The sequence below is a fragment of the Pelobates fuscus genome, chromosome 4 (genome assembly GCF_036172605.1).
Source record: "Pelobates fuscus isolate aPelFus1 chromosome 4, aPelFus1.pri, whole genome shotgun sequence".
Classification (NCBI taxonomy): Eukaryota; Metazoa; Chordata; class Amphibia; order Anura; family Pelobatidae; genus Pelobates; species Pelobates fuscus.
The window spans coordinates 285,013,709-285,038,891 of NC_086320.1; the positions used below are offsets into that span (position 1 = coordinate 285,013,709).

General features: G+C 44.8%; 1 protein-coding gene across 1 annotated transcript in view; it reads right to left on the minus strand.

Annotated features, from left to right (window-relative positions):
- Nucleotides 1–25,183, minus strand: part of ACP3 (acid phosphatase 3) — a 77,822-nt gene that overhangs the window by 44,156 nt on the left and 8,483 nt on the right. Inside the window, exons 2-4 of the mRNA XM_063450669.1 lie at nt 24,889–24,984; nt 7,868–7,954; nt 3,990–4,142 (exon numbers count right to left, since the gene is read on the minus strand). Coding sequence (XP_063306739.1) covers nt 3,990–4,142; nt 7,868–7,954; nt 24,889–24,984 — 336 coding nt within the window. The remainder of the gene's footprint in view (nt 1–3,989; nt 4,143–7,867; nt 7,955–24,888; nt 24,985–25,183) is intronic.

Below are 25,183 nucleotides of genomic sequence, written 5' to 3' on the forward strand. Positions count from 1 at the left end.
GGGGGTGGATTAATTAGAGGGGGTGGATTAATTAGAGGGGGTGGATAATTAGAGGGGGTGAATTAGAGGGGGTGGATTAATTAGAGGGGGTGGATTAATTAGAGTGGGTGGATTAATTAGAGGGGATGGATTAATTAAAGAGGGGTTGTGGATTAATTAAAGAGGGGTGTGGTTTAATTAAAGGGGGGGGTGGATTAATTAAAGGGGGTGCAGCAAGGGGAAGTTTATTAAGAGGGGGTATGTTTAATTAAAGGGGGGGGGGTGCAGGTTTTTTTTTAATTAAGGGGGTTGCAGTATTTTATTTATTAAGGGAAGATGTACACTGCAGATTTTTGTTTTTATTAAGGGGGTGTGCAGGGTTTTTATTATGGGGGTGTGCATGTTTTTTTTAGGGGGGTTGTGCAAGTTTTTGTTTTTTATTAAGGGGGTGTGCAGGGTTTTTATTAAGGGTGTGCAGCTTTTTTTTTAATTAAGGGGGGTGTGCAGGGTTTTTATGTGTAGGGAGTGTATGCAATTTATGTGATCGGGGTGCAGGGTTTTTATGTGTAGGGAGTGTATGAAATTTATGTGATCGGGGTGCAGGGTTTTTATGTGTAGGGATTGTATGAAATTTATGTGATCAGTGTGCAGGGTTTTTATATGAAGGGCGCAGGGCAGGGGTTTTCTAGAAGGGGCGAGACCAGGGGCTTTGTAGAAAGGGGCAGGGGAGGAGTTTTCTAGAAGTTTCTCACCAGCCCCTTTCTACAAAAGCACTGGTCTTCCCCCTTCTACAAAAATGGCGCATTTATACAAAACCCCTTCCCTGGCCCCCTTCTACAAAACCTCTGCCCTAGCCGCTACATCTTTTGAACCCAAATCCCTTTCCAATGCTATTTCTAAGGATCAGCTCAATAAAGTGGTATGGGTGCCAGGTCACTATAGTTTTAACCCTGCAGCTGAAAACATATGTTTCACTGAGGGTTAATCCAGCCTCTAGTGGCTGTAAAACTCACTGTGAGAAGACGCTGGACGTCCATAGGAAAGCATTGAGTAATGCTTTCCTATGGGCAGTTTGAATGCGCATGCGGCTCTTGCCGCGCATGCGCATTCGGATCTAACGTCGGCAGGGGGAGGAGAGGTCACCAGCGCCGAGGGAGCCCGACGCTGGAGAAAGGTAAGTGGCTGAATGGGTTTTAAAGGGTGACCTCTTCTCCCCCGCGACGTCAGCTCCCGAGTGGAGCCGAATGCACATGCGCGGCAAGAGCTGTGCGCACATTCAAACAGTCCATAGGAAAGCAAAAAATTGTGGGTGTTTTGGCCCCGGGTGCCAAATGCTCTAGGTACGCCCCTGATAACACCAGAAGTAACTTCTTCCTGTGTTTCTTTTTTCACATGAATATATGGAGCTGTATGTGTTGCTATGGATATGCCAGTAAGCTCGTTATAGTGTTGTCAAACAAGAGGAGCTGTTAGACATACAAAACAACCTCATCTCCACCTATGGGATTCAAAGCGTTTGGAGCAGTGGTGTACATACCGCGGTCGCAGGGGTCGCAACTGTGACCGGGCTCGACACTCCAGGGGGCCTGGCCGCCTTGCGGACCCCTTGGACCGGGTACCCGCCATCATCTTTTTCGGCCCCGGCCCACGCGGCAAACCACCGGGGCCGCCGTCCAAGGGCAGGGCCGGACTGGGGATACAAAGCAGCCCTGGAAAAAAATCTATGCCAGCCCCATAAGTCATTGCGCCACGTATTGTCACATGTAATACGTACGGCTATGTCTTGCCAGCCCAGATGATTGAGTCATATATAAATACATATTATATGTGTGTGTATTCTAGTGAGTGAACTTGTGTGTGTATGTGAGCTTGTCTGTAGTAAGCTTGTGCGTGTCAGAGCTTGTCTGTAGTAAGCTTGTGCGTGTCAGAGTTTGTCTGTAGTAAGCTTGTGCGTTTCAGAGTTTGTCTGTACTACATATGTGTGTGTGTATGCCAATTTGTGTGCATCTGTAAACTTGTGTATTTATGTCAATGAGCTTATATATATCGGTGAGATTGTTTGTCTATGACGCTATGTATCAATGAGCTTGCGTATGTCAGTGACATTGTCTGTGTCTGCTTGTGAGTATGCTTACTGTATAATTAAATGTTTGACTCTGAAAGGAATATTTTATATTAGAAAAACCAAATATATATATTGACCAATAATATGTATTTATATATGACTCAATCATCTGGGGTGGCAAGACATAGCCCATTAGATATTATTGGTCAATATATATATTTGTTTTTCTAATATAAAATATTCCTTTCAGAGTCAAACATTTAATTATACAGTAAGCATACTCACATGCAGACACAGCAAGCTCATTGATACACAGCGTCATAGACAAACAATCTCACTGATATATATATGCTCATTGACATAAATACACAAGTTTACAGATGCACACAAATAGGCTCACTGACAGACAATCTCACTGACCTGCACAGACAAGCTTATTGGCATACACACACACAAATGTAGTACAGACAAACTCTGACACAAGCTTACTACAGACAAGTTCTGACACACACACACTTACTACAGACAAGCTCACACACACACACAAGCTCACTCACTAGAATGCACACACAAACACACACACACACACACACACACAAGCTCACTCACCAGCAGGCACACACACAAGCTCTCTCACTAGCAGACATATACACACAGACAAGCTCACTCACTAGCAGGCACACACACACACACACACAAGCTCTTTCACTAGCAGACACACACACACACACACACACAGACAAGCTCACTCACTAGCAGACACACACGCACACAAACACACAGACTGACAGGACTGATCAGGGCTGTCAGACCGGCCCCAGGTGCCGCGGCCCACCGGGAATTTTCCCAGTATCCCGGTGGGCCAGTCCGGCCCTGTCCAAGGGGTCCATTGGGTGGCCCATGCAGTCAGGGCCACCTGATGGAGATGGATTGTCAGGAGGCCCGGTCAGCGTTGGGCGCTTTAACAGGTCCCCTGTGATTACATCATACGCTGGGAGGAAGTGACTGCACGTCACTCCTCTCAGCAATCAGACAGAGCCCGCGCGGGAGGAATCAGAGGGAATCAGAGCGAGTCAGAGTGGGAACACGGTCAGTTTCGCACCGGGGACCCATGGATTGTGTGTATGCCACTGATTTGGAGTTTCCATGACAACACATACCCTTTCTGATAGCACACATCCACTTCATCACTAGGTGCGGTGAAGGTTTAGAAGGCATGCACAATTGTCAAAGGTGTTTTTTATGTAAATATTAAAAGTTTTACTAAGACCGTGAGTGCAGACCATCTCTCCGATTTATATATATATATATATATATATATATATATATATATATATATATATGCACATGGAATAGGTATATGTGTGTGTCTATTAGTCATTATAAACAGAAAGTGTTTCACTTCAACTAAATTTGAAAACCATGGTCTAACCTACAGAGTGCAGCACATGTTGCAATTGCAATATTAGACTCCCTATTATTTAGTCTTGTGGTGAGCTGGGTGGTTTTATCTATATTGTCCTGTGTGTGTTATTTCTAACGGCCTTTTCCCAGCACTTCAGAGAGATAAGAGAAAAGCAGAAACATGTTGATAAGTCACATAAAAGACAGTGTTTATAAATGAGAGGCTGCAGTGACAGTCTTTACATCAAAACAACCACATTAAGCTGTAGTGGTTCTGGTACCAACAGTGTGCCGTGCTATATTTAAATCATTAAGGACACAGCTTCAGGAGTAAAAGCTGGACTTTGATGTGTTAGCTGTGTGGCAGTGGGACTCTATAGTCCAAGTGTGAGCAAAAGCGGACTTGCACATGTCAGCATGACTGAAAATTTCCGTCATGTGTCCTTAAGGGGTTAATTAATGCTGATCTAGAGGCTTGCATGTGGGTAAAACAATGCTCATATAAGAGATGATGCAAAGAACTCAAGTGTTTTGTACTTACCTTGTCTTCTGAAGGTGATACCGTGTGCACAGGTATTGGCTGCCATGGGAGATTAGGGTTCCAGATCTGTTCGCCTGCTGGTGGGAAGAGACCAGCAAGATTTGCCTGGGCACTCATGATGGTTCGATCAATGTTTGAGCTCCTGATATAGACCTAGCATAAAAGTAAAGAACCTAACAATTAATAACTTGATCTATAGATTTAAAAAAACATGTGTCGTCTATTGCATATATTGGGATGGTCACCTATAAACAGCAGTCTATTGATTTTTTTTACACCTTTCTAACTTTGCCCCAGAAGTGTTCTGTATATGTAAGCCTTGTTTTATACTAAAAACTGCTGGCCCATGCTCCTTTTCCTAAAAAAATAAATAACATTCAAGGTTAAAGGGACACTTGCTGAAATACTTTATGTGCGAAGAATGTGTCCTCTTTTTTTATTTTACAGAATGTGCAGATTTCATGAGAAATTGACTCTATTTTTATAAATTAGCCTTGTTACACCTCCAGGCTGTCAGACAACGGGTCCTGTTACTTCCTGGTTTGGTTAGTTCAGTGGAATTAAACTCAAGAAGCAGGCAGTCGTCCAGATCACCTGCCTTGTACAGACTTCTAACTGAGCTGCTTTGGGAAGTTTGTGATTGGACAGCAACAGAAAGTCTGGGCGGGATTAAAAGGGGATGGCTTGCAACGGATTTAGACAAGAGATCTGCAGCTTTTGCAAGCTGTTTTTACATATACACACAATGAAAAAAATAAATGCATAGTTAAATGTATACGTTATTACTTGAACTATATTTACTAAACAGAAAAATATGGGTAGTGGAGCGCTGATTAAATAAATGTGAGAGGGGTTAAAAAAATAGGAAACCTAACTCCCTATAAAATATAATGCAAATACATAAATAAATTACCCCTTCTCTCGTAATAGATCAATAAAACTGACCTTACTTGCACACTCAAATTTAAGTAAAAAAACAATTTATTATAATATTCAGACAAAATATAAAAGAAAGCAATAACTTATGCATAAAATATGTCTTATTTGGATAATTAAATGAAAGCCATAAAAAGTCCAGACCTTATTCAAATGCTCGGCGTCCCGAGTCAGCAAAAATATATGGTGCTGAAAAAAGTATATCGAATAAAAGTCCTTTTGTAGTCCAAGTGATGGCTTGTGGTGTTGGGAGTCAGAATAAAAGTCCTTTTGTAGTCCAAGTGATGGCTTGTGGTGTTGGGAGTCAGACTCCCAACACCACAAGCTATCACTTGGACTACAAAAGGACTTTTATTCGATATACTTTTTTCAGCACCATATATGTCTGCTGACTCGGGACGCCGAGCATTTGAATAAGGTCTGGACTTTTTATGGCTTTCATTTAATTATCCAAATAAGACATATTTTATGCATAAGTTATTGCTTTCTTTTATATTTTGTCTGAATTTTATAATAAATAGTTTTTTTACTTAAATTTGAGTGTGCAAGTAAGGTCAGTTTTATTGATCTATTACGAGAGAAGGGGTAATTTATTTATGTATTTGCATTATATTTACTAAACGTTGATTTTTATTTATGTTTATATTTGGCCCCTTTATGTTTATATTCGGATCCTGTAAAGGTATTCTTAAAGGAACATTATAGTTACCTAAATTACTTTAGCTAAATAAAGCAGTTTTAGTGTATAGATCATTCCCCTGCAATTTCACTGCTCAATTCACTGTCATTTAGGAGTTAAATCACTTTGTTTCTGTTTATGCAGCCCTAGCCACACCTCTCCTGGCTATGATTGACAGAGCCTGCATGAAAAAATACCTGGTTTTACTTTCAAACAGATGTAATTTACCTTAAATAATTGTATCTCAATCTCTAAATCGAACTTTAATCACATACAGGAGGCTCTTGCAGGGTCTAGCAAGCTATTAACATAGCAGGGGATAAGAAAATCTTAATTAAACAGAACTCGCAATAAAGAAAGTCTAAATAGGGCTCTCTTTACAGGAAGTGTTTATGGAAGGCTGTGCAAGTCACATGCAGGTAGGTGTGACTAGGGTTCATAAACAAAGGGATTTAACTCCAAAATGGCAGAGGATTGAGCAGTGAGGATGCAGGGGCATGTTCTATACACCAAAACTGCTTCATTAAGCTAAAGTTTGTTCAGGTGACTATAGTGTCCCTTTAATTAACTTTTTAATGTGTACTTTACAAGTTTAAAATATCATAGTGAATAAAACAATGCATTACTAGACTTTTAAGTGAATTGCTGTTAATGAAAGTATTGCTCACTAATAGTATGTTGTAAATTGGGTAAGGAGACAGTCAGACAAATAATCTTAAAGAGGCATTCTAAGCATTAGAACCATTATCCTAATTATAAACATGTCAATGCAACAGGAGAGGGGTCAACCCAAGAGTGTTGGAGACAGCTCCAAACCACAAGTTGTTATTAAAGCAGGAGTGTCCAGGCACCATCTTACTATCAGGGAATGTTTGCAACTTTTTTCAAAAATGTAACCTGAAATTGGGGTTCTGACATCCAAAATCACTACCCCACATTTCCCTTCCTTTCTGTTGGCAGTATGATGAAGGTTTCGTTCAGTCAACCTTTTAATAACTACCACCCACTTTTGTATCTTTGTTGATGGTAAAATATCCTTATGCCCCCCCCAGTGCCGCAGTAACTAATTTTATAGCGCAAGTGCAATTTTTTATGAGTGTGTTTTTTTTTGTACATAAATGAATAAATGTGTGTGTGAAGGGTGCAGTTTGCGTGTGAAGGTTGCTGTGCGTGTGTGAAGGGTGCTGTGTGTGTGTGAAGGGTGCTGTGCATGTGTGAGGGGGCAGTGCGTGTGTGAGGGGGGCTGTGCATGTGTGAGGGGGCAGTTTGTGTGTGTGTGTGTATTAGTGTATGTGTGATGGGGTAGTATGTGTGTGTGTGAGCAGGCCAGTGCATATGTGAGAGGGGCAGTGTGTGTGAGGGGTAAGTCTGGGGGAGTGTGAGGGGGCAGTGTGTGTGTGAGGGGTGTAGTGTGTGTGTGAAGGGGCAGTCTGTGTGAGGGGGAAGTCTGTGTGTGTGTAAGGGGGCAGTGTGTGTTTGTGTGTAAAGGGTGCATAGGGTCTATGCTGTGATTTTAGGTGGGTGAGATGTGAAAATCTATCTTAGTGTCTCTCCCTCCCTTTTTCTTACCTGTTACCATGGATGGGGGACATAATGCTGCAGGCCCTGGTGGTCCAGTGGTGGCTTGTTCACTTTAGCTTGCAGCTCCAGGCTGACTCTCCTGTCCTCTTGTGAGCACAGCACTGTATCAGAGCGTTGCCATGGTAACGCACAGCAATGCTCAGACAGCCTGCTCGCAGAAGGAACACGGAGCATCCCAGGCCCTTCCCTCCCTCTGCTGGAACTAAGTGCCAACAGGCTGACGAGGAACATATTTGATCTCCTCACCAGGCCAAGAGGGCTACAGCAAGGCTGGCTCTGCATGGGCTGGCAGGGCAGATGAAAGGATTTTCCCTGCCGGCCTTGGTCCATGGTAATCGAGGAGCACTGGGCGTTTTCTGCAGAACCCACCACCATCCACCTGAAATCCCAAACCGCCCACTAGGGACCAGGTTGACTACCCCTGGTTTAGTTGACACTCTCAATCTATTACTGGCCGCCCATTGAGAGAAAAAGTATGCAAGCTGCAAAATGGTGCCACCATCTTCTTTTTTCAGCTTATTACAACCAATTGTCATGGACCCTGGGTCACCTTTGTCAAAATGGTGTGATAATCTATATGTGGGACAGTACCCATAACCTCATTGCACCATAACCACTTCACTGAGCTGAAATGTCTACAGTGCTTAGATGGTCCTTTTAAACATAGTTTCTACGTCCTTACCTCATGTCTGCTGTATGACTCATTCAGAAATCCAGTATACCTCTTCCTTAGATACTTTCCAAGCTCATAGTGCTGCTGTATTCCAATCTGTTAATTAAGACCAGAATTATTGAATGTTGAGACCTATTTCCGTACTTTTTTACATTTATTCTGCTTTTGTTAGGCATGTTTACTGGCATTGTTTGTAAGGTCAGAATTTGACATTTTAGCAGCATGCATTGTCCAGAATAAAGAGCACATTGTGAATTGTAAATACTGTGAATTACCCCCACTGTGCAGGTAAAAAGCGACAACGCAGTAAATAGCTTATCCTGGTATATGTGACAATATACTGAGTTATTTGCTAAAGTGAGAATGTTAAGTTTAAAGCCAGAATAACTGAAAGCAAAGCTGACTTAGAGAATTTTTCTAGTTTGGCTATTTAAATTTGAAATCCACCTTGACTTCATTTTGAATTCTTCCATTATGAATAGTCCTATATAATCTTTAGGCAAAGTAAAAAAAGGGTTTGCTAATAGTGATTTCCCGAACTATTCGCTGGGAACCGTTCGCCAGCGAACATAGCTTGTTCGTGGCGAACACGGCGGGCGAACATATGCGATGGTCTGTCCGCCCCTATTCATCATGGAGGTGGGAGGGTCTGGGAGGGAGGGTCTGCTGCTGATTGGCTGGAATGTGTCTGCTGACTGTAAGGTACAGGGTCAAAGTTTACTCAATGATGACGAATAGGGGGCGGACCGACCATCGCATATGTTTGCACGCCATGTTCGCCATGAACAATCTATGTTCGCCGGTGAACGGTTCCCGGCGAACAGTTCGGGATATCACTATTTGCTAACTATACAACTCACAAACAGAGACGTATCATAGTACATATAAACTAAAAAAAAAAATGCTCAAACACCAATGTGAGATCCCCTTTCCTCACACAACTAACATACATAAATATAAGACAGAAAAAGGTGGATCAATGTGTGGGTGTAAAAAACACCAAAAATAGCTTTACAGAATTTATAAAGTGGATATTAAAATTCCAATATCCAGTCAATAATCTCAGTGTGAAAATTAACTAGGCACATAAATGAGGTGGCAGTGTGAAATATAAATAATAATACAAAAAATACTAAAAAAATAATAATTTTGTTTTAACAATTACTAAGAATGATAAACAAATGAAAGAATATATTCAAAATCACAATGTAAACTGTTAGAAATGCACCGATTTCATATAAGTGAACAAAATCTCAAAAAGACATAAACCAGGGTATACCAAGTATAAAAAAGAAAGAAGTCCTTACAAATGTGGTAAAAACTATTGGGCTTGATTACATTGTTGCTGAGGTGGATAATTGCTAACACTATATTGCTTTCTATTCCTAACACTATAGTGTTCTTTAAAAAGGCAACAGCTATAAAATGCATTTTATATTATTATTTTATAAATATATGTTTTAAGTCAATCTTATGTTATCATGCTTTAATATTTAGTCCTTTGTCTGTTGACTGCTTAACCTTCCATTTGGTAAATAAAGCAGATTTCTGTACGTTCACTTTGAAATACAGAGTAAATGTATTTTCCGAATTTGCCTTGTACTGGATTTGCATGAGAATGACTGATTTTAAAGCAGAGTAGTGCTCATTCAGGTAAAATAACCAAATTACAAACAGATTTTCATTTAGCAAACATGAGAATTGCTAATTCAGTTGGAATTTGGTTATTTTAACCATTTTTCGCATCTGATCAAATTCAAAACAAAAAAAAATAAAAAATAAATATCTTAGAAACCCCCCACGCCCCAAAGTATTTCTAGTCGATAAATCAATGAACAAATTGGGAGTTGCACACAAAGCTGTCCAAAGAACAATTAAGGTTAGACTTTGGCAATAATATGTTTCAGCTATGTCAAATTAATCAACTTATCAGTCTTATTCAATAAATGAGAATCCATAACTAAATGCTGGATGGGAAACAGAATTATCATCACTGGTTTTATCACCTCCACCAACACCAAACATTGGGGACCCTATATACTAAGTCCACGCTAAAGAGTGACTTTGATTACCCCCACAAAGTGGACTCTGCTGCAACTGTAGACAAAAAAAAAAAACTAAATGAGTGGGTGGAGCAGTTATTGTGGGAAAAAAATGCAGGCAAGCCACTGTCTAGACGTCACTCCTAACCTCAATAAAACAAAAAGACACAACTGAATAAAATCAAATAACAGGGCACCACAATCACTTTAGAAACAGTGGATAAAAAAAAAAAAAAAAGAATCAATGAAGATATAACATCCAATTTATTGACATAGAATAAAAACGAAGTATAAATAATGGCACAATATATGAGAGAAACCCTTAGGAGTAGCAGCTTAATACAACATGATTAAAGTCTAAAGTGCTCTAGTGCAAATATAAAAATGCAGGGTGCTTGTTAAGCAGCTCAAAAATAGCAGCTAACTCCCACTACCCTTAGACAAACTGTAATAAAAGCACACCCTTAAAAAAGCACATATTATCAGACATATATTCGAAACATGTATAAACAAATCTAGTTGGCAACTAAAGTGATTGTGGTGCCCTGTTAACTGATTTTATTCAGTTGTGTCTCTCTGCTACAACTCTCCCTTATTTATTTCTTGGGGGAACACCAAAAAAATATAATGTTTGAATTAGCTGTGGGAGAAGAAGCTGCAATGCCAGTGGAAACGGGAGCACAAGTTATTGCAGCAATAACAGGACTGGAAAAAAACAATTGTATCCTGGGTGTTGGACAGACGTAAAAGACATGTTGCTAATCCCATTACTAATGGTGGTGGAGGCAGTGGTGGCAGAGGGGGCAGCAGTCCTCATGCCTGAGGTGTTCAAACTTTCAGAAGCAACGGCACTACTGATGATGGTGGATGGGGGAACAGGACCCCTCAATTTAGTTTTGGAATTAGTATGTGACATTGATGATTGTGGGTTTGTTTTTCTTAATACAACAAATTTGGGATATGAATGATTGTGTATTGTGTAAGCTAACCCAACTTTATACAGCAGAAATAGGTGTTTGTGTTGAAAATGAGTTGGTGCATGGTGGATTTACTACTGGAACATAATTGTGTTAGACATTAAGAAACACTACATAGCAGGGCCGGACTGGGAACAAAATTAGGCCCGGGCATTTTTCAATCAGAGCGGCCCCCTAAGAAGGGGGCGGGGCCAGAGAGGGTGTGTTTTGTCATCACTAATGACAAGCACGCCCCCTCTCAAAGTGAGCAAGTTGGTTCAATGCGCAGAGCCCCGCTGAAGAGCTCTGGCATTAGAAAAAGGCCCTGTATTTGTTCTGCGCAGCGCAAGAAAATTTAATAACATGCTTGCGCTGTGTTTGCTTTCAAATTGTCTCTGGTGTCTCCACAAGTGGGATACCAGAGGACAAAAGGGCCAGGAAAGTGTATGATGCATGTGTTTGGAGCCTGCTTGTGGGATTGCGTGTGTGTAGAGTGTGGTGTGGTATTGTGTAAATAGGTCAATTTAATTTGTGATTGTGATGTAATATGTGTGGCTAGGGGCTGTAGAGAGTGTGTGTATAGGGGGCATAGTGTTATAGGGGATGTAGCGAGTGTGTGCCTACTGGCTGTAGTGTGTGTGTGTGTGTAGGTGACGTAGTGTGTGTAGGGGTTGTAGAGCGGGTGTGTAGGAGATCTAGTGTGTATAGGAGATTGTGTGTGTGTGTGTGTGTGTATAGAGGATTAAGAGTGCATATAGGGTAAGGGATCTAGCGTGTATTTGGAGCGTAATGTGTGTAGTGGTGCAGTGTGAGGGGTGCTGTAGTGTGTGTGTGTGTGTGTATATATATATATATATATATATATATATATATATATGTATATATATGTTTGGACGTATTGTATGTGTGAGGGGCGCAGTGTGTGTGTATGTAAGAGGGGTGCTGTGTGTGAGGGTGTTTTTATCTGCCGTCACATTCTAGGTTTCTAATTTTCTTTGTCTGTTAACTCACTGAGGGTTATTTTATATATTTTATATATATATATATATATATATATATATATATATATGTATATATATATGTGTGTGTGTGTGTGAGCGAGGGTGCTGTGTGTGAGTGAGGGTGCTGTGTGTGTCTGGGTGCGCTGTGTGTCTGGGTGCGCTGTGAGTGTTTGGGTGCACTGTGAGTGTTTGGGTGCTGTGTGTGTCTGGGGGTGTTGTGTGTGTCTGGGGGTGCTATGTGTGATGTGTGTCTGGGGGTGCTGTGTGTGTCTGGGTGCTGTGTGTGTCTCGGGGCGCTGTGTGTGCCTGGGGGCGCTGTGAGTGTTTGGGTGCTGTGTGTGTCTGGGGGTGCTGTGTGTGTCTGGGAGTGCTGTGTGTGTCTGGGGGTGCTGGGGGTGATGTGTGTCTGGGGGTGATGTGTGTCTCGGGGCGCTGTGTGTGTCAGGGTGCTGTGTGTGTCAGGGTGCTGTGTGTGTCAGGGTGCTGTGTGTGTCAGGGTGCTGTGTGTGTCAGGGTGCTGTGTGTGTCTGGGTGCTGTGTGTGTCAGGGTGCTGTGTGTGTCTGGGGGTGATGTGTGTCTGGGGGTGCTGTGTGTGATGTGTGTCTGGGGGTGCTGTGTGTGTTTGGGTGCTGTGTGTGTTTGGGTGCTGTGTGTGATGTGTGTGTGTGTGTGTGTGTGTGTGAGGGGACTGTTAGTGTGATTTTTTATTTAAATTTCAATATTTTTTTTATTAATTAAAAAAAAAAAAAAAGTTATATCCCCCCCTCCCTTCTTACCTTTATCCTGGGGGGGAGGGGGGATCCATTCTGCCTGTGGGTGGGGTGCCATGCTGCCATGGAGGGTGCTGCAATCCTTCCCTGGTGGTCCAGTGGTGAGAGTGAACTCTAACCTGCCGGCTAGAGTTCACTCTCGCGAGATCTGAGCGTTGCCGCGGTAACCGGTAACCGCGGCAATGCTCAGACCTCGCGAGAGGACCCGGCGGAGCTGCTGGATAGAGCTCCGCCGGTCTGTCTCCTGCCTCCCTTCCTCCCCTGCCGGCGGCCGCATCTCAGTGCCTGTGGGCCGGTGAGGGAGATCTTTGATCTCCCCACCGGCCCATGGAGACACACAGCAGGGCCGGCGCTCGGATAGCGCTGGCGCTGCAGGGGCTGGCAGGGGCTGGCAGGGGAGATCCTGTGATCTCCCCTGCCGGCCTCGGCCCCACGGCCATCGCGGCCCACCGGGCATTTGCCCGGTATGCCCGATGGCCAGTCCGGGCCTGCTACATAGTGCTCACACAACCTGCCGGCTAGAGTTCACTCTCGCGAGATCTGAGCGTTGCCGCGGTAACCGGTAACCGCGGCAACGCTCAGACCTCGCGAGAGGACCCGGCGGAGCTGCTGGATAGAGCTCCGCCGGTCTGTCTCCTGCCTCCCTTCCTCCCCTGCCGGCGGCCGCATCTCAGTGCCTGTGGGCCGGTGAGGGAGATCTTTGATCTCCCCACCGGCCCATGGAGACACACAGCAGGGCCGGCGCTCGGATAGCGCTGGCGCTGCAGGGGCTGGCAGGGGAGATCCTGTGATCTCCCCTGCCGGCCTCGGCCCCACGGCCATCGCGGCCCACCGGGCATTTGCCCGGTATGCCCGATGGCCAGTCCGGGCCTGCTACATAGTGCTCACACAGTTACATATCACACACTCAAAAAATAGTTCACAAAAGCAAAAAAACAAAAAAACTTCATAACTGTAACTTCCACTCAAAATGTATTCCACTCAAAATGTATTTCAAAATGTATGGTAGTAGCTAGTTAAAGGACCACTCTAGTGCCAGGAAGACATACTCGTTTTCCTGGCACTAGAGTGCCCTGAGGGTGCCCCCACCCTCAGGGTCCCCCTCCCGCCCGGCTCTGGAAAGGGGAAAAGGGGTAAAACTTACCTTTTTCCAGCGCTGGGCGGGGAGATCTCCTCCTCCTCTCCGCCCCCTCTCCACCCCGTCGGCTGAATGCGCACGCGCGGCAAGAGCTGCGCGCGCATTCAGCCAGTCGCATAGGAAAGCATTATCAATGCTTTCCTATGGACGCTTGCATGCTCTCACTGTGATTTTCACAGTGAGAATCACGCAAGCGCCTCTAGCGGCCGTCAATGAGACAGCCACTAGAGGATTAGGGGGAAGGCTTAACCAATTTATAAACATAGCAGTTTCTCTGAAACTGCTATGTTTATAAAAAAATGGGTTAACCCTAGCTGGACCTGGCACCCAGACCACTTCATTAAGCTGAAGTGGTCTGGGTGCCTAGAGTGGTCCTTTAAAGCAGCAAATTAAACTTAGTTGCAAACTAAAATCAATGGCCCATTTTTACTGAACACTCCCTCCCCCCCCCAAAAAAAAATAAAATAAAAAAATATTTCTCCAAACAGTTAAAGAAAAGAACACAACAAGTTTTACTCACCTTTAATATGTTAACAATTTTACAACTAAGGTAAAAACACATATTATTTATGTATTATATACAATGCAGAGACCGCTCACTTCATATTCAACCAGGGATCCACAACCTTTGGGATTTAAATAGTGAGTTAAAAACTAACAAAATCTGAGTGGAAAAAAATCTCTGTTTCAAAAAAAATCCCTGTTTCAAATCAGTTGGAGATTTATTTGAGCTATTTTGGCCTATATTTTTCTCAGCATTTCCCAACTTTCTGTTTACGTTCAGGGAATAGACCCATTGTATAAGGGCACTACTGTAATGAAATATTGGAAGTGATATTCTTAGTGGTTTTTACTTTTAATATTCTTTGAGGTTTTGGAGCATTAACTCGCAATATGCATAGGTTTTTTTTTTTTATATATTCTTTATTTTTGCGAGTTTTTGCGGTGAATACAACATTTTATGTGAATAGCTTATAAACAACATGGACACCGAAGCAGGACTTACATCACCTAGCTTATCCTACTCACTTTTAATGTTGTAAGCTAAAAGACCCAGACTCGCCTCTAGTTCAGCTAATAAGCATTCAACTGGGGGATACTAGTGATGGGCTTCATGCACCTTGTGGCTAAGTGGCCTTTGCCACTTGGTCCTGGAGAGGCCTGCATGCCAGCCTCCTGCCCTTTGACTATGACCCGGGGGTGTATGGCCCTTTAAAAACCTTATTGGGGCTTATGGACTTTCATTGGACTGGTGCTGGCCCTTTAAGCACATTTTTTGGGACATAGGGAGAATTGGAACAATGCCCCTTTAAAACAGTGTCCCCAGAGTCCCCAGACTGTGAAAATAACTTGTACATGGCTTTTTCCCATATGGTTCGGTAATTGGGGCTTACTGAACCATTTACTGCACAGGCGGACCACACAGAAGTGGAAGCGTGCGGCTATTTTACCTCCCAGGCTGGGACGTTGCTGTAGGTTAATTGCCGACCGCTGGGCGGCCGCCGTTCGTACAAACGAACACGTGGCGGCGGCCATCTTTATTCAGGCGAACGCGGTCAGCGGTGTGCGCAGCCAAATCTCTGGAACTAAAATTGGCTACAAAATGGCACGAACACCGATGACCCTTACCTTTTCCTCCACTTAGTTTTCATCCGCAGCATCTAAGTCCTGTTCGCACAGTGAGACTAAGCTATTTGCACGAACGGTACCCCGTTCTGAGTGAAATTGACCGACCGCACAGCCCAAATCTATGGAACTCTTTTGGGCAGGAAAGCATGCTTGCGGTCGGTCACAAAGGACTTCCAGCTAACTTTTTAACCCCTCAAAGGAATTGCCTAAATTTTGAGGATGTTTGTATTTGAAGAATGCTGAGTAATAATATGTGCTTTTTATGGAGATTGGATGTATAGTTTTAAAGTTATAGTAAATGTGCAAAAGGTATATTTTTCCTGCCTGTGATAATTACATTAACCCATTGTGTACAGTAATTATATCACAGGCAGAGGGGAGGATTTTTCTGGAATTAATGGGAGTATTTACTGTATTGTACGTGTTTGATTGACTGTTCCACAAAACCCTGTGGGCGGTACTGTATGTGTAAAACCTGCAAAAAAGAAAGCCCTTTGGTGCTGATTAAAAGAGATCTTCTTGACCCTCAACACATAGTCTTGTCTCGTGATTGGAGGGGACAGCTTTATTCACACTGGGGATTACTATACTTGTATACTCCCCTGAGCTTTAATCACTTAGCTCTTGTAAGAGCTGTTCTTGTTACGCTCTCCTGGAGGAGAGGTCTTTCCCACAAGGTCCTGGAGGACAGAAGCTGATCCAGGGTGGAAGGAAGACGGTGAGACTCCAGTTAAGCTATGGCGGTTGTGGTGTCTGCGGTGGTTGTGGTGTCCGGTGCGGTGCTTGTGGTCCTCGGCGCAAGCTAGGAAGCGTCCATCAATGGAGGGTACTCGGTCGGAGTACAGGTGAGTCCGTTACAGCATAGCGCCCTGAAACATAGGCTCTAATAAGGCACCTATAGCAGGTATATGCAGCTGGATTGCTTCTATAGCTAAGAAGTGGAGCTTTAGTTCGCTGGTGCTTAAGTAGAAGGCCGTGGCCTTAAATGGAACATGCAGTGGGTAGCTATAATGTTACAGGGGTACCACTTATGCGCTCTATTTGGTGAGGGAGGGGAACAGGGATATGCTATCTTAGTCTGGCTTACGGAGCCAGAAAAACAAAGTTTTTAAATACGATCTTTACAAACAGTAAAAACACAGAAAAACTGAACACATTTATGTGTAAGTGAGGGCACAGGTAACTGCAGCCGCAGATGTCAGGTTGGCAGTTTGGTTGCTTTGGGTGCCCCCCCTCTGGTTACAAATGGGGTGATTCCCGCTACAGTCCAGGCTGGACGGCCTGGTGGTAGTAACTTCTCTGTTGGCAGGCTGAGAGATTCCAGGAAGGCTGGTGCTTCATTGAGGTGTTATATTGCGTATGTCTTGCCCGCTCTGTCGACAATTTGTCGTCAGGGGCCCCACTTATATGAGATCGATTTCTCCTGGAAGAGCTGGGTGATCTACTTTAGGGATTTTCGCCATGTCAAAGTATGCCTAGAAAAGTCCCAGTAAAATGCCCGCTGTGCCCCCTCAAAAGACTGTGGGGGTGCACCTGACTGCCCCATGGTTACTCCGCGGTCAGAGTCCCGCACCAGTTTTAGCAAGACATCCATGGGTACCTCTTGGGCTGCATTGGTCACTTTGTTGAGCCGGAAGCAGGAGTCCACCATGAGTTGCTTGGTCTGTTTAGGCATGAAGAAAGTGGCCAAGAGCCTCCGGCAATAATGAGGGAGCTCTGCTCCTGAAATTGTTTCTGGCCCTCCCTGTATCCTCAGGTCGCGTGCCCTGGCCTTGTCCTCCATATTGGCTATCTGGGCCTGGTGGTCAGCACCCTGCTTCTGCAATGCTCCTATGTCAGCATCTGTAGCTGATTGTGGGAGCTTGGAGTCTTCCATGCTTTTTTCCACTGCTTGTACTCATGTAGTGAGCGTGGACATTGCTTCCCGGACTGGTGCCATGTTCGCATTAAACATTGCCTGGATCTCCTTTATTAAGGCCTTGATGTCTGCCTTTGTGGAGGGAGCCGAGTCTTCCACCTCTGTGAGTGCCCTTGATCCTGTTCACCACCTCGGTGGAGGGGAGACGTCGGCCATGATGCTGTCCTCGTCCAAGGACAGCAATGTATAGGCTGACTTGCAAAGCTGTTTCTGATCATATCCAGCTCATGCAAGTGCTGTCTCCGAGCCCCCAACAAAACAAAACAAAACCTTTTAACAACTGTTTACTGATAAACTAGTCTCACACAATGATCAGTGACAAAATGGCAAACTCCTTTGTTAGATATACCAGCAAGCAAAGCCTAGTCTCACACTACAATGAATAACCAAGTCTCTCCCCCACTCCCACACAGGCACAGCAAGGATAAAGCACACTATATCACTGCTGGTCTGCCTCGTTCAGTATCTGCAATTAAAGTGTCTGAAAATATTCTGCTAGGAAGTATAGATTGTTTTACCACTCCTCCAGGTTTTTTTCCCTATCGATCAATTGTCACTTAAAGGGACACTCCAGGCACCAAAACAACTTAGTCTAAATGATGTTGTTATGTTGTCAGCAGGCTCCCGGTGGCACTCTTACCTCAAGGGTCTAAACCATTCTCAAATGGTTTAACCCCAAAGCTACCTCCAGCTGTGATCCCCACTCCCCCTCAGGTGGCATCCGGCTTCTGAAATTTCACTTCAGTGCCATCAGTCAGGGGCACCGCTGATTAGCTGAGAGAGATCACCTAATGCTCGCAGCCAATCAGTTACTCCCCATTCACAAAAGTATGTTTCTTTCCAAGCCAGTCTTGTGAATGGGGAGTCACTGATTAGCTGAGAGCGTCAGCTGCCTGGCGACACTACGTGCTTTCTTAGAGTGAAATTTCAGAAGCCGGGTGCTGCCTAGGGGGGAGTGGAGAGCGCAACTTGAGGCAACTTTTGGGTTACATCATTCGAGAACGGTTTAATCTCTTGAGGTAAGAGTGATTCTAGGGGCCTGCTGGCACCATAACAACTTTATTTAGATAAAGATACTTTGGTGTCCCTTTAATTTGTGATAACTAGTGTTGTCGCGAACCCGGAATTTTCGGTTCCCGAACGGCGAACGCGAACTTCCGCAAATGTTCGCGAACCGGCGAACCGCGCGAACCGCCATTGACTTCAATGGGCAGGCGAATTTTAAAAACAACAGGGACTCTTTCTGGCCACAATAGTGATGGAAAAGTTGTTTCAAGGGGACTAACACCTGGACTGTGGCATGCCAGAGGGGGATCCATGGCAAAACTCCCATGGAAAATTGCACAGTTGATGCAGAGTCTGCTTTTAATCCATAAAGGGCAGAAATCACCTAACATTGACACCTGTCCTCAAAGCCCAGCCCTGATACACACTGACACAGAGCAGAATAGAGACTGTTCCCCCTACATAGGGTCACTTGGCAGATATGGATTGACACCTGTCCTCAAAACCCCTGATACACACTGACACAGAGCAGAATAGAGACTGTTCCCCCTACATAGGGTCACTTGGCAGATATGGATTGACACCTATCCTAATGATCCCTGATACACACTGACACAGAGCAGAATAGAGACTGTTCCCCCTACATAGGGTCACTTGGCAGATATGGATTGACACCTGTCCTCAAAACCCCTGATACACACTGACACAGAGCAGAATAGGGACTGTTCCCCCTACATAGGGTCACTTGGCAGATATGGATTGACACCTATCCTAATGATCCCTGATACACAGTGACACAGAGCAGAATAGGGACTGTTCCTCCTACATAGGGTCACTTGGCAGATATGGATTGACACCTATCCTAATGATCCCTGATACACACTGACACAGAGCAGAATAGAGACTGTTCCCCCTACATAGGGTCACTTGGCAGATATGGATTGACACCTATCCTAATGATCCCTGATACACACTGACACAGAGCAGAATAGAGACTGTTCCCCCTACATAGGGTCACTTGGCAGATATGGATTGACACCTGTCCTCAAAACCCCTGATACACACTGACACAGAGCAGAATAGGGACTGTTCCCCCTACATAGGGTCACTTGGCAGATATGGATTGACACCTATCCTAATGATCCCTGATACACAGTGACACAGAGCAGAATATGGACTGTTCCTCCTACATAGGGTCACTTGGCAGATATGGATTGACACCTATCCTAATGATCCCTGATACACAGTGACACAGAGCAGAATAGGGACTGTTCCTCCTACATAGGGTCACTTGGCAGATATGGATTGACACCTATCCTAATGATCCCTGATACACACTGACACAGAGCAGAATAGAGACTGTTCCCCCTACATAGGGTCACTTGGCAGATATGGATTGACAAATCCCTGACAAACAGCTACCACATGCAAGGAAGGCAGCAGGGGCGCAAATGACCCACTCCCGACGCGGGAAGGTAGTGACGACAAATAACAATACAGGACTCTTTAGAGGCCCTGTAATTGTAATCAGTCCACTTGAAATCCTTTAACTTTGATCAATTGGAGGGAAGTCTGGTGCAGAGCCACTGACCCATGCGCAGGGCCAGCCTTAGGCCTTTGGGCGCCCTGTGCAAGAAATCTTCCCGACGCGGGAAGATAGTGATGACAAATAACAATACAGGACTCTTTAGAGGCCCTGTAATTGTAATCAGTCCACTTGAAATCCTTTAACTTTGATCAATTGGAGGGAAGTCTGGTGCAGAGCCACTGACCCATGCGCAGGGCCAGCCTTAGGCCTTTGGGCGCCCTGTGCAAGAAATCTTCACCCTGTCACACCCATGTGCAATAAATCTTCACCCTGTCACACACACACACACAGGCAGACAGCCATACACACGCACACACACAACTGCGACTGACTAGGTTTGTCACCTCCTCAAAAGGACGCATGAGCCTACAGGCATTGCGCATGAGCGTCCAGTAACTTGGCAAAAAAATTCCCAGCTCCCCAGAGGCTGTCCTAGCACCCCGGTCATACAAATATTCATTATCATTAACAGCTTTTTCTTGTTGGAGCAGGCGGTCGAACATTAGGAGTGTTGAATTCCAACGTGTAGGGCTGTCGCAAATCAAGCGCCTCTCTGGCATGTTGTTTCGCCGCTGGATATCGGCAAAGTGAGCCATGGCCGTGTAGGAACGCCTGAAATGGCCACACACCTTCCTGGCCTGCTTCAGGACGTCCTGTAAGCCTGTGTACTTATGCACAAAGCGTTGTATGATCAGATTACACACATGTGCCATGCACGGCACATGTGTCAACTTGCCCAACTTCAATGCCGCTATCAAATTTTTTCCGTTGTCACACACCACTTTGCCGATATCCAGTTGCTGCGGAGTCAGCCACTTTTCCACCTGTGCGTTCAGGGCGGACAGGAGTGCTTGTCCGGTGTGACTCTCTGCTTTCAAGCAAGTCAAACCCAAGACGGCGTGACACTGCCGTATCCGGGATGTGGAATAGTACCTGGGGAGCTGGGGGGGTGCCGTTGATGTGGAGCAAGAAGCAGCGGCACAAGAGGACTCAGCCGAGGAGGTTATGGAAGAGGATGGAGTAGGAGGAGTAGAGGAGGTGGCAGCAGGACTGCCTGCAATTCGTGGCGGTGTCACCAACTCCTCTGCAATGCCACGCATTCCTTGCTTGTCAGCCGTCAGCAGGTTTACCCAATGCGCAGTGTAGGTGATATACCTGCCCTGACCATGCTTTGCAGACCAGGTATCAGTGGTCAGATGGACCCTTGCCCCAACACTGTGTGCCAGACATGCCATGACTTCCTTTTGCACAATCGAGTACAAGTTGGGGATTGCCTTTTGTGAAAAGAAATTCCGGCCGGGTACCTTCCACTGCGGTGTCCCAATAGCTACAAATTTTTTGAACGCCTCAGACTCAACCAGATTGTATGGTAAAAGCTGGCGGGCTAATAGTTCGGACAAGCCAGCTGTCAGACGCTGGGCAAGGGGGTGACTTGGTGACATTGGCTTCTTACGCTCAAACATGTCCTTGACAGAAACACATGACTGTGGGCAGATGAGCGGGAACTGCTCAAGGCGGGAGACGGAGTGGCGGATGGTTGAGAGGGGGCAAGAAGGACAGCAGTGGTTGACGTGGCTGAAGATGCTGGACCAGGAGGAGGATGGCGGCTTAGAGTAGGCGTGCTGCTTGTACTCATGTGTTGATCCCATAGGCGTTTGTGATGTGAGATCATGTGCCTACGCAAAGCAGTTGTACCTAGGTGGGTGTTGGACCTCCCACGACTCAGTTTCCTTTGGCACAGGTTGCAAATGGCATCGCTGTTGTCAGAGGCAGACACACAAAAAAAATGCCACACTGCTGAGCTCTGCAATGACGGCATTCTGGTGGTGGACACAGCATGCGTTGATTGGCGTGCTGTCGGGCTGACCCCGGGTGCCGATGCATGCTGTCTGACTGTGCCACTAGCTCCTTGCGACGACCCCCCCCTGCTTCCAACTGGTCTCCTCCTCCTCCTCTCTGTCTCCCCATCTGAACTTTCGCCCTGTTCTTCTTCTCTTCTAGCGGGCACCCACGTGACATCCATGGACGCATCGTCATCATCAACCGCTTCGCTTGTATCTGACAACTCAGAAAAGGAAGCAGCAGCGGGTACAACATCATCATCATCACACCGTACCTCCATGTGTTTAATGCTGCCTGCCTGAGACATATCCCTGTTATCTACATCCTCTAGCAATAATGGTTGCGCATCACTCATTTCTTCAAACGGGTGTGTGAATAACTCCTCTGACATACCAAGTAAAGCGGCTGTGGTGCTAGTTTTGGTGGTGGCAGCAGGCGGGTGAGTGCTATCTTGAGAGGTGCCTGAAGCTAAGCTGGAGGAGGATGGTGCCTCAAGGTTCCGAGCGGAGGCTGTACAAGATTGGGTGTCCTGTGTTAGCCAGTCAACTAAGTCCTCAGAACTTTTCAAGTTCAGGGTACGTGGCTTCTGAAAACTGGGCATTATTCTAGGGCAAAAGGGAATCACAGCACCACGACCACGACGGCCCCTGCGGGGTGGCCTGCCTCTGCCTGTCATTTTTTTGGGGATTAGTGGTACTATGCGTGCAAGCTACTGTGAGACCAGATATGATTGGCAATGTGCACTGGAACAGTTCTGCAGAGCACACGCTGAAGGAAGGACTGACAGAGCCGCTTGAAGACAAGTAACTGCTATTCAATCTATAACAGTGAAAAACAAATTTTGGTTTTAAAAGCACGCTATAGAGACACCAGATATGATTGACAATGTGCACTGGAACAGTTCTGCAGAGCACACACTGTAGGCCTGAGACACCCGCTTGAAGACAAGTAACTGCTATTCAATCTATAACAGTGAAAAACAAATTTTGGTTGTAAAAGCACGCTATAGAGACACAAGATATGAGTGGCAACTGTCAAAGCACGCTGGCACAGGTCTGCAGAGCACACGCTGAAGTAGGCCTGAAACACAGACGCTTGCAGACAACTAACTGCTCTTCTATTACAGTGAAAAAAAATTATTTCTTTTAAATCTAAAGCTTAACCAATTGTTAAAACAGATATGAGTGGTGGCACTGGGCAAATAGGCACAGTATCCAATGTGAACCTCACACAGAAGCTGGCAGGCAGGCAACTGCTCTTCTATTACAGTGGAAACAAAATTTTGGTTGTAAAAGCACGCTATAGAGACACCAGATATGATTGGCAACTGTCAAAGCACGCTGGCACAGGTCTGCAGAGCACACGCTGAAGTAGGCCTGAAACACAGACGCTTGCAGACAACTAACTGCTCTTCTATTACAGTGAAAAAAATTTATTTCTTTTAAATCTAAAGCTTAACCAATTGTTAAAACAGATATGAGTGGTGGCACTGGGCAAATAGGCACAGTATCCAATGTGAACCTCACACAGAAGCTGGCAGGCAGGCAACTGCTCTTCTATTACAGTGGAAACAAAATGTTGGTTGTAAAAGCACGCTATAGAGACACAAGATATGAGTGGCAACTGTCAAAGCACGCTGGCACAGGTCTGCAGAGCACACGCTGAAGTAGGCCTGAAACACAGACGCTTGCAGACAACTAACTGCTCTTCTATTACAGTGAAAAAAAAATATTTCTTTTAAATGTAAAGCTTAACCTATTGTTAAAACAGATATGAGTGGTGGCACTGGGCAAATAGGCACAGTATCCAATGTGAACCTCACACAGAAGCTGGCAGGCAGGCAACTGCTCTTCTATTACAGTGAAAAAAAATTATTTCTTTTAAATGTAAAGCTTAACCTATTGTTAAAACAGATATGAGTGGTGGCACTGGGCAAATAGGCACAGTATCCAATGTGAACCTCACACAGAAGCTGGCAGGCAGGCAACTGCTCTTCTATTAGAGTGAAAAAAAAATATTTATTTTAAATGTAAAGCTTAACCTATTGTTAAAACAGATATGAGTGGTGGCACTGGGCAAATAGGCACAGTATCCAAAGTGAACCTCACACAGAAGCTGGCAGGCAGGCACCTGCAATTACATTACACAGGAAAAAAAAAAAAAAAGCAGCCTGATGTTATAGCCCTAAAAAGGGCTTTTTGGGGTGCTGTCCTTACAGCAGAGATCAGATGAGTCCTTCAGGATTGTAGTGGACACTGAATACCCTAGCCTAGCTATCAATTTCCCTATGTAATCAGCAGCAGCTAAACTTTCCCTCCTCTCACTAAGCATGCATCTTCCGAATGAATCGAAAATGGATGCTGGGAGGGAGGTTGGAGGGTGTGGAAGGGAGGGAGTGCTGCTGATTGGCTGTAATGTGTCTGCTGACCGAGAGGCACAGGGTCAAAGTTTGCCCAATGATGACGAATAGGGGGCGGATCGAACTGCGCATGTGTCCGCCCGCCGCGGCGAACGCGAACACGCTAATTTCGCCGGGAACTGTTCGCCGGCGGACAGTTCGGTACATCACTAGTGATAACATCAACATTCAGTGGCTGCCCATCAGTCATCTGTTTTTGCTAACTCTTGCTTGGACAGGAGATTGGGCAGACCTTTTCTTCATCATGGTAAATTTAGCTTCTTATTTGCCACTACAAAATAAACAAAAACAAACAAATATAGCCAGCCTCTTCTCCATTCCATCCCCCCTCCTTTTTTTTTTTTCTAGTGCCACAAATTGCACTTTCGAATCAAGAACTGAAATAAGCATGGGGTTTTTATAATAAACTGTAAATAGCTGAGTTTTGATATGTTGCCATCAAAATGCAGAGTACGCTGTGAGCTCTCTTCAATTCCAATTTTAGTGAATGAACTCCTACGTTTCTCCAGCATACAATCTTTAAATGTAAACTCACCTGAGCAAACCCTCAACACCTTCTTATAGTGTACATCTAGCTTGGCTTGTTCCAACTACTTGTTTGTTAGTCCAGCTGTTGTACAGAACTGCAGAGATTGTAGGCACTGTATACATACTAATAATGATATTAAAAATAAGATGAAAAACATTGAATAAAAAAACCCCAATATAAATATATATATACCTTGGTTAGCTGCCCAAAACCATCCGGCCAGGAGCTCTCTTGGTGCTGATCATTAATGTATGTGTGCATTGGACTCCTGTCACCATGGCGATATACCTGTGAAAACAAAGTACGTTATTGCAATGACATTTTCACGGTTATTCACTAAACTGCAGCAAAACTAAATGGTAAAATTCTGGGATCTGGGAAAATTCTCCAATTCCCCTGATATCTCAGCTTAACTATTTTAGTGAATATGGCATATATGTCTCAGAATCATTCCAACTGCATAATCACCCTAGAAGAATTTAGATGG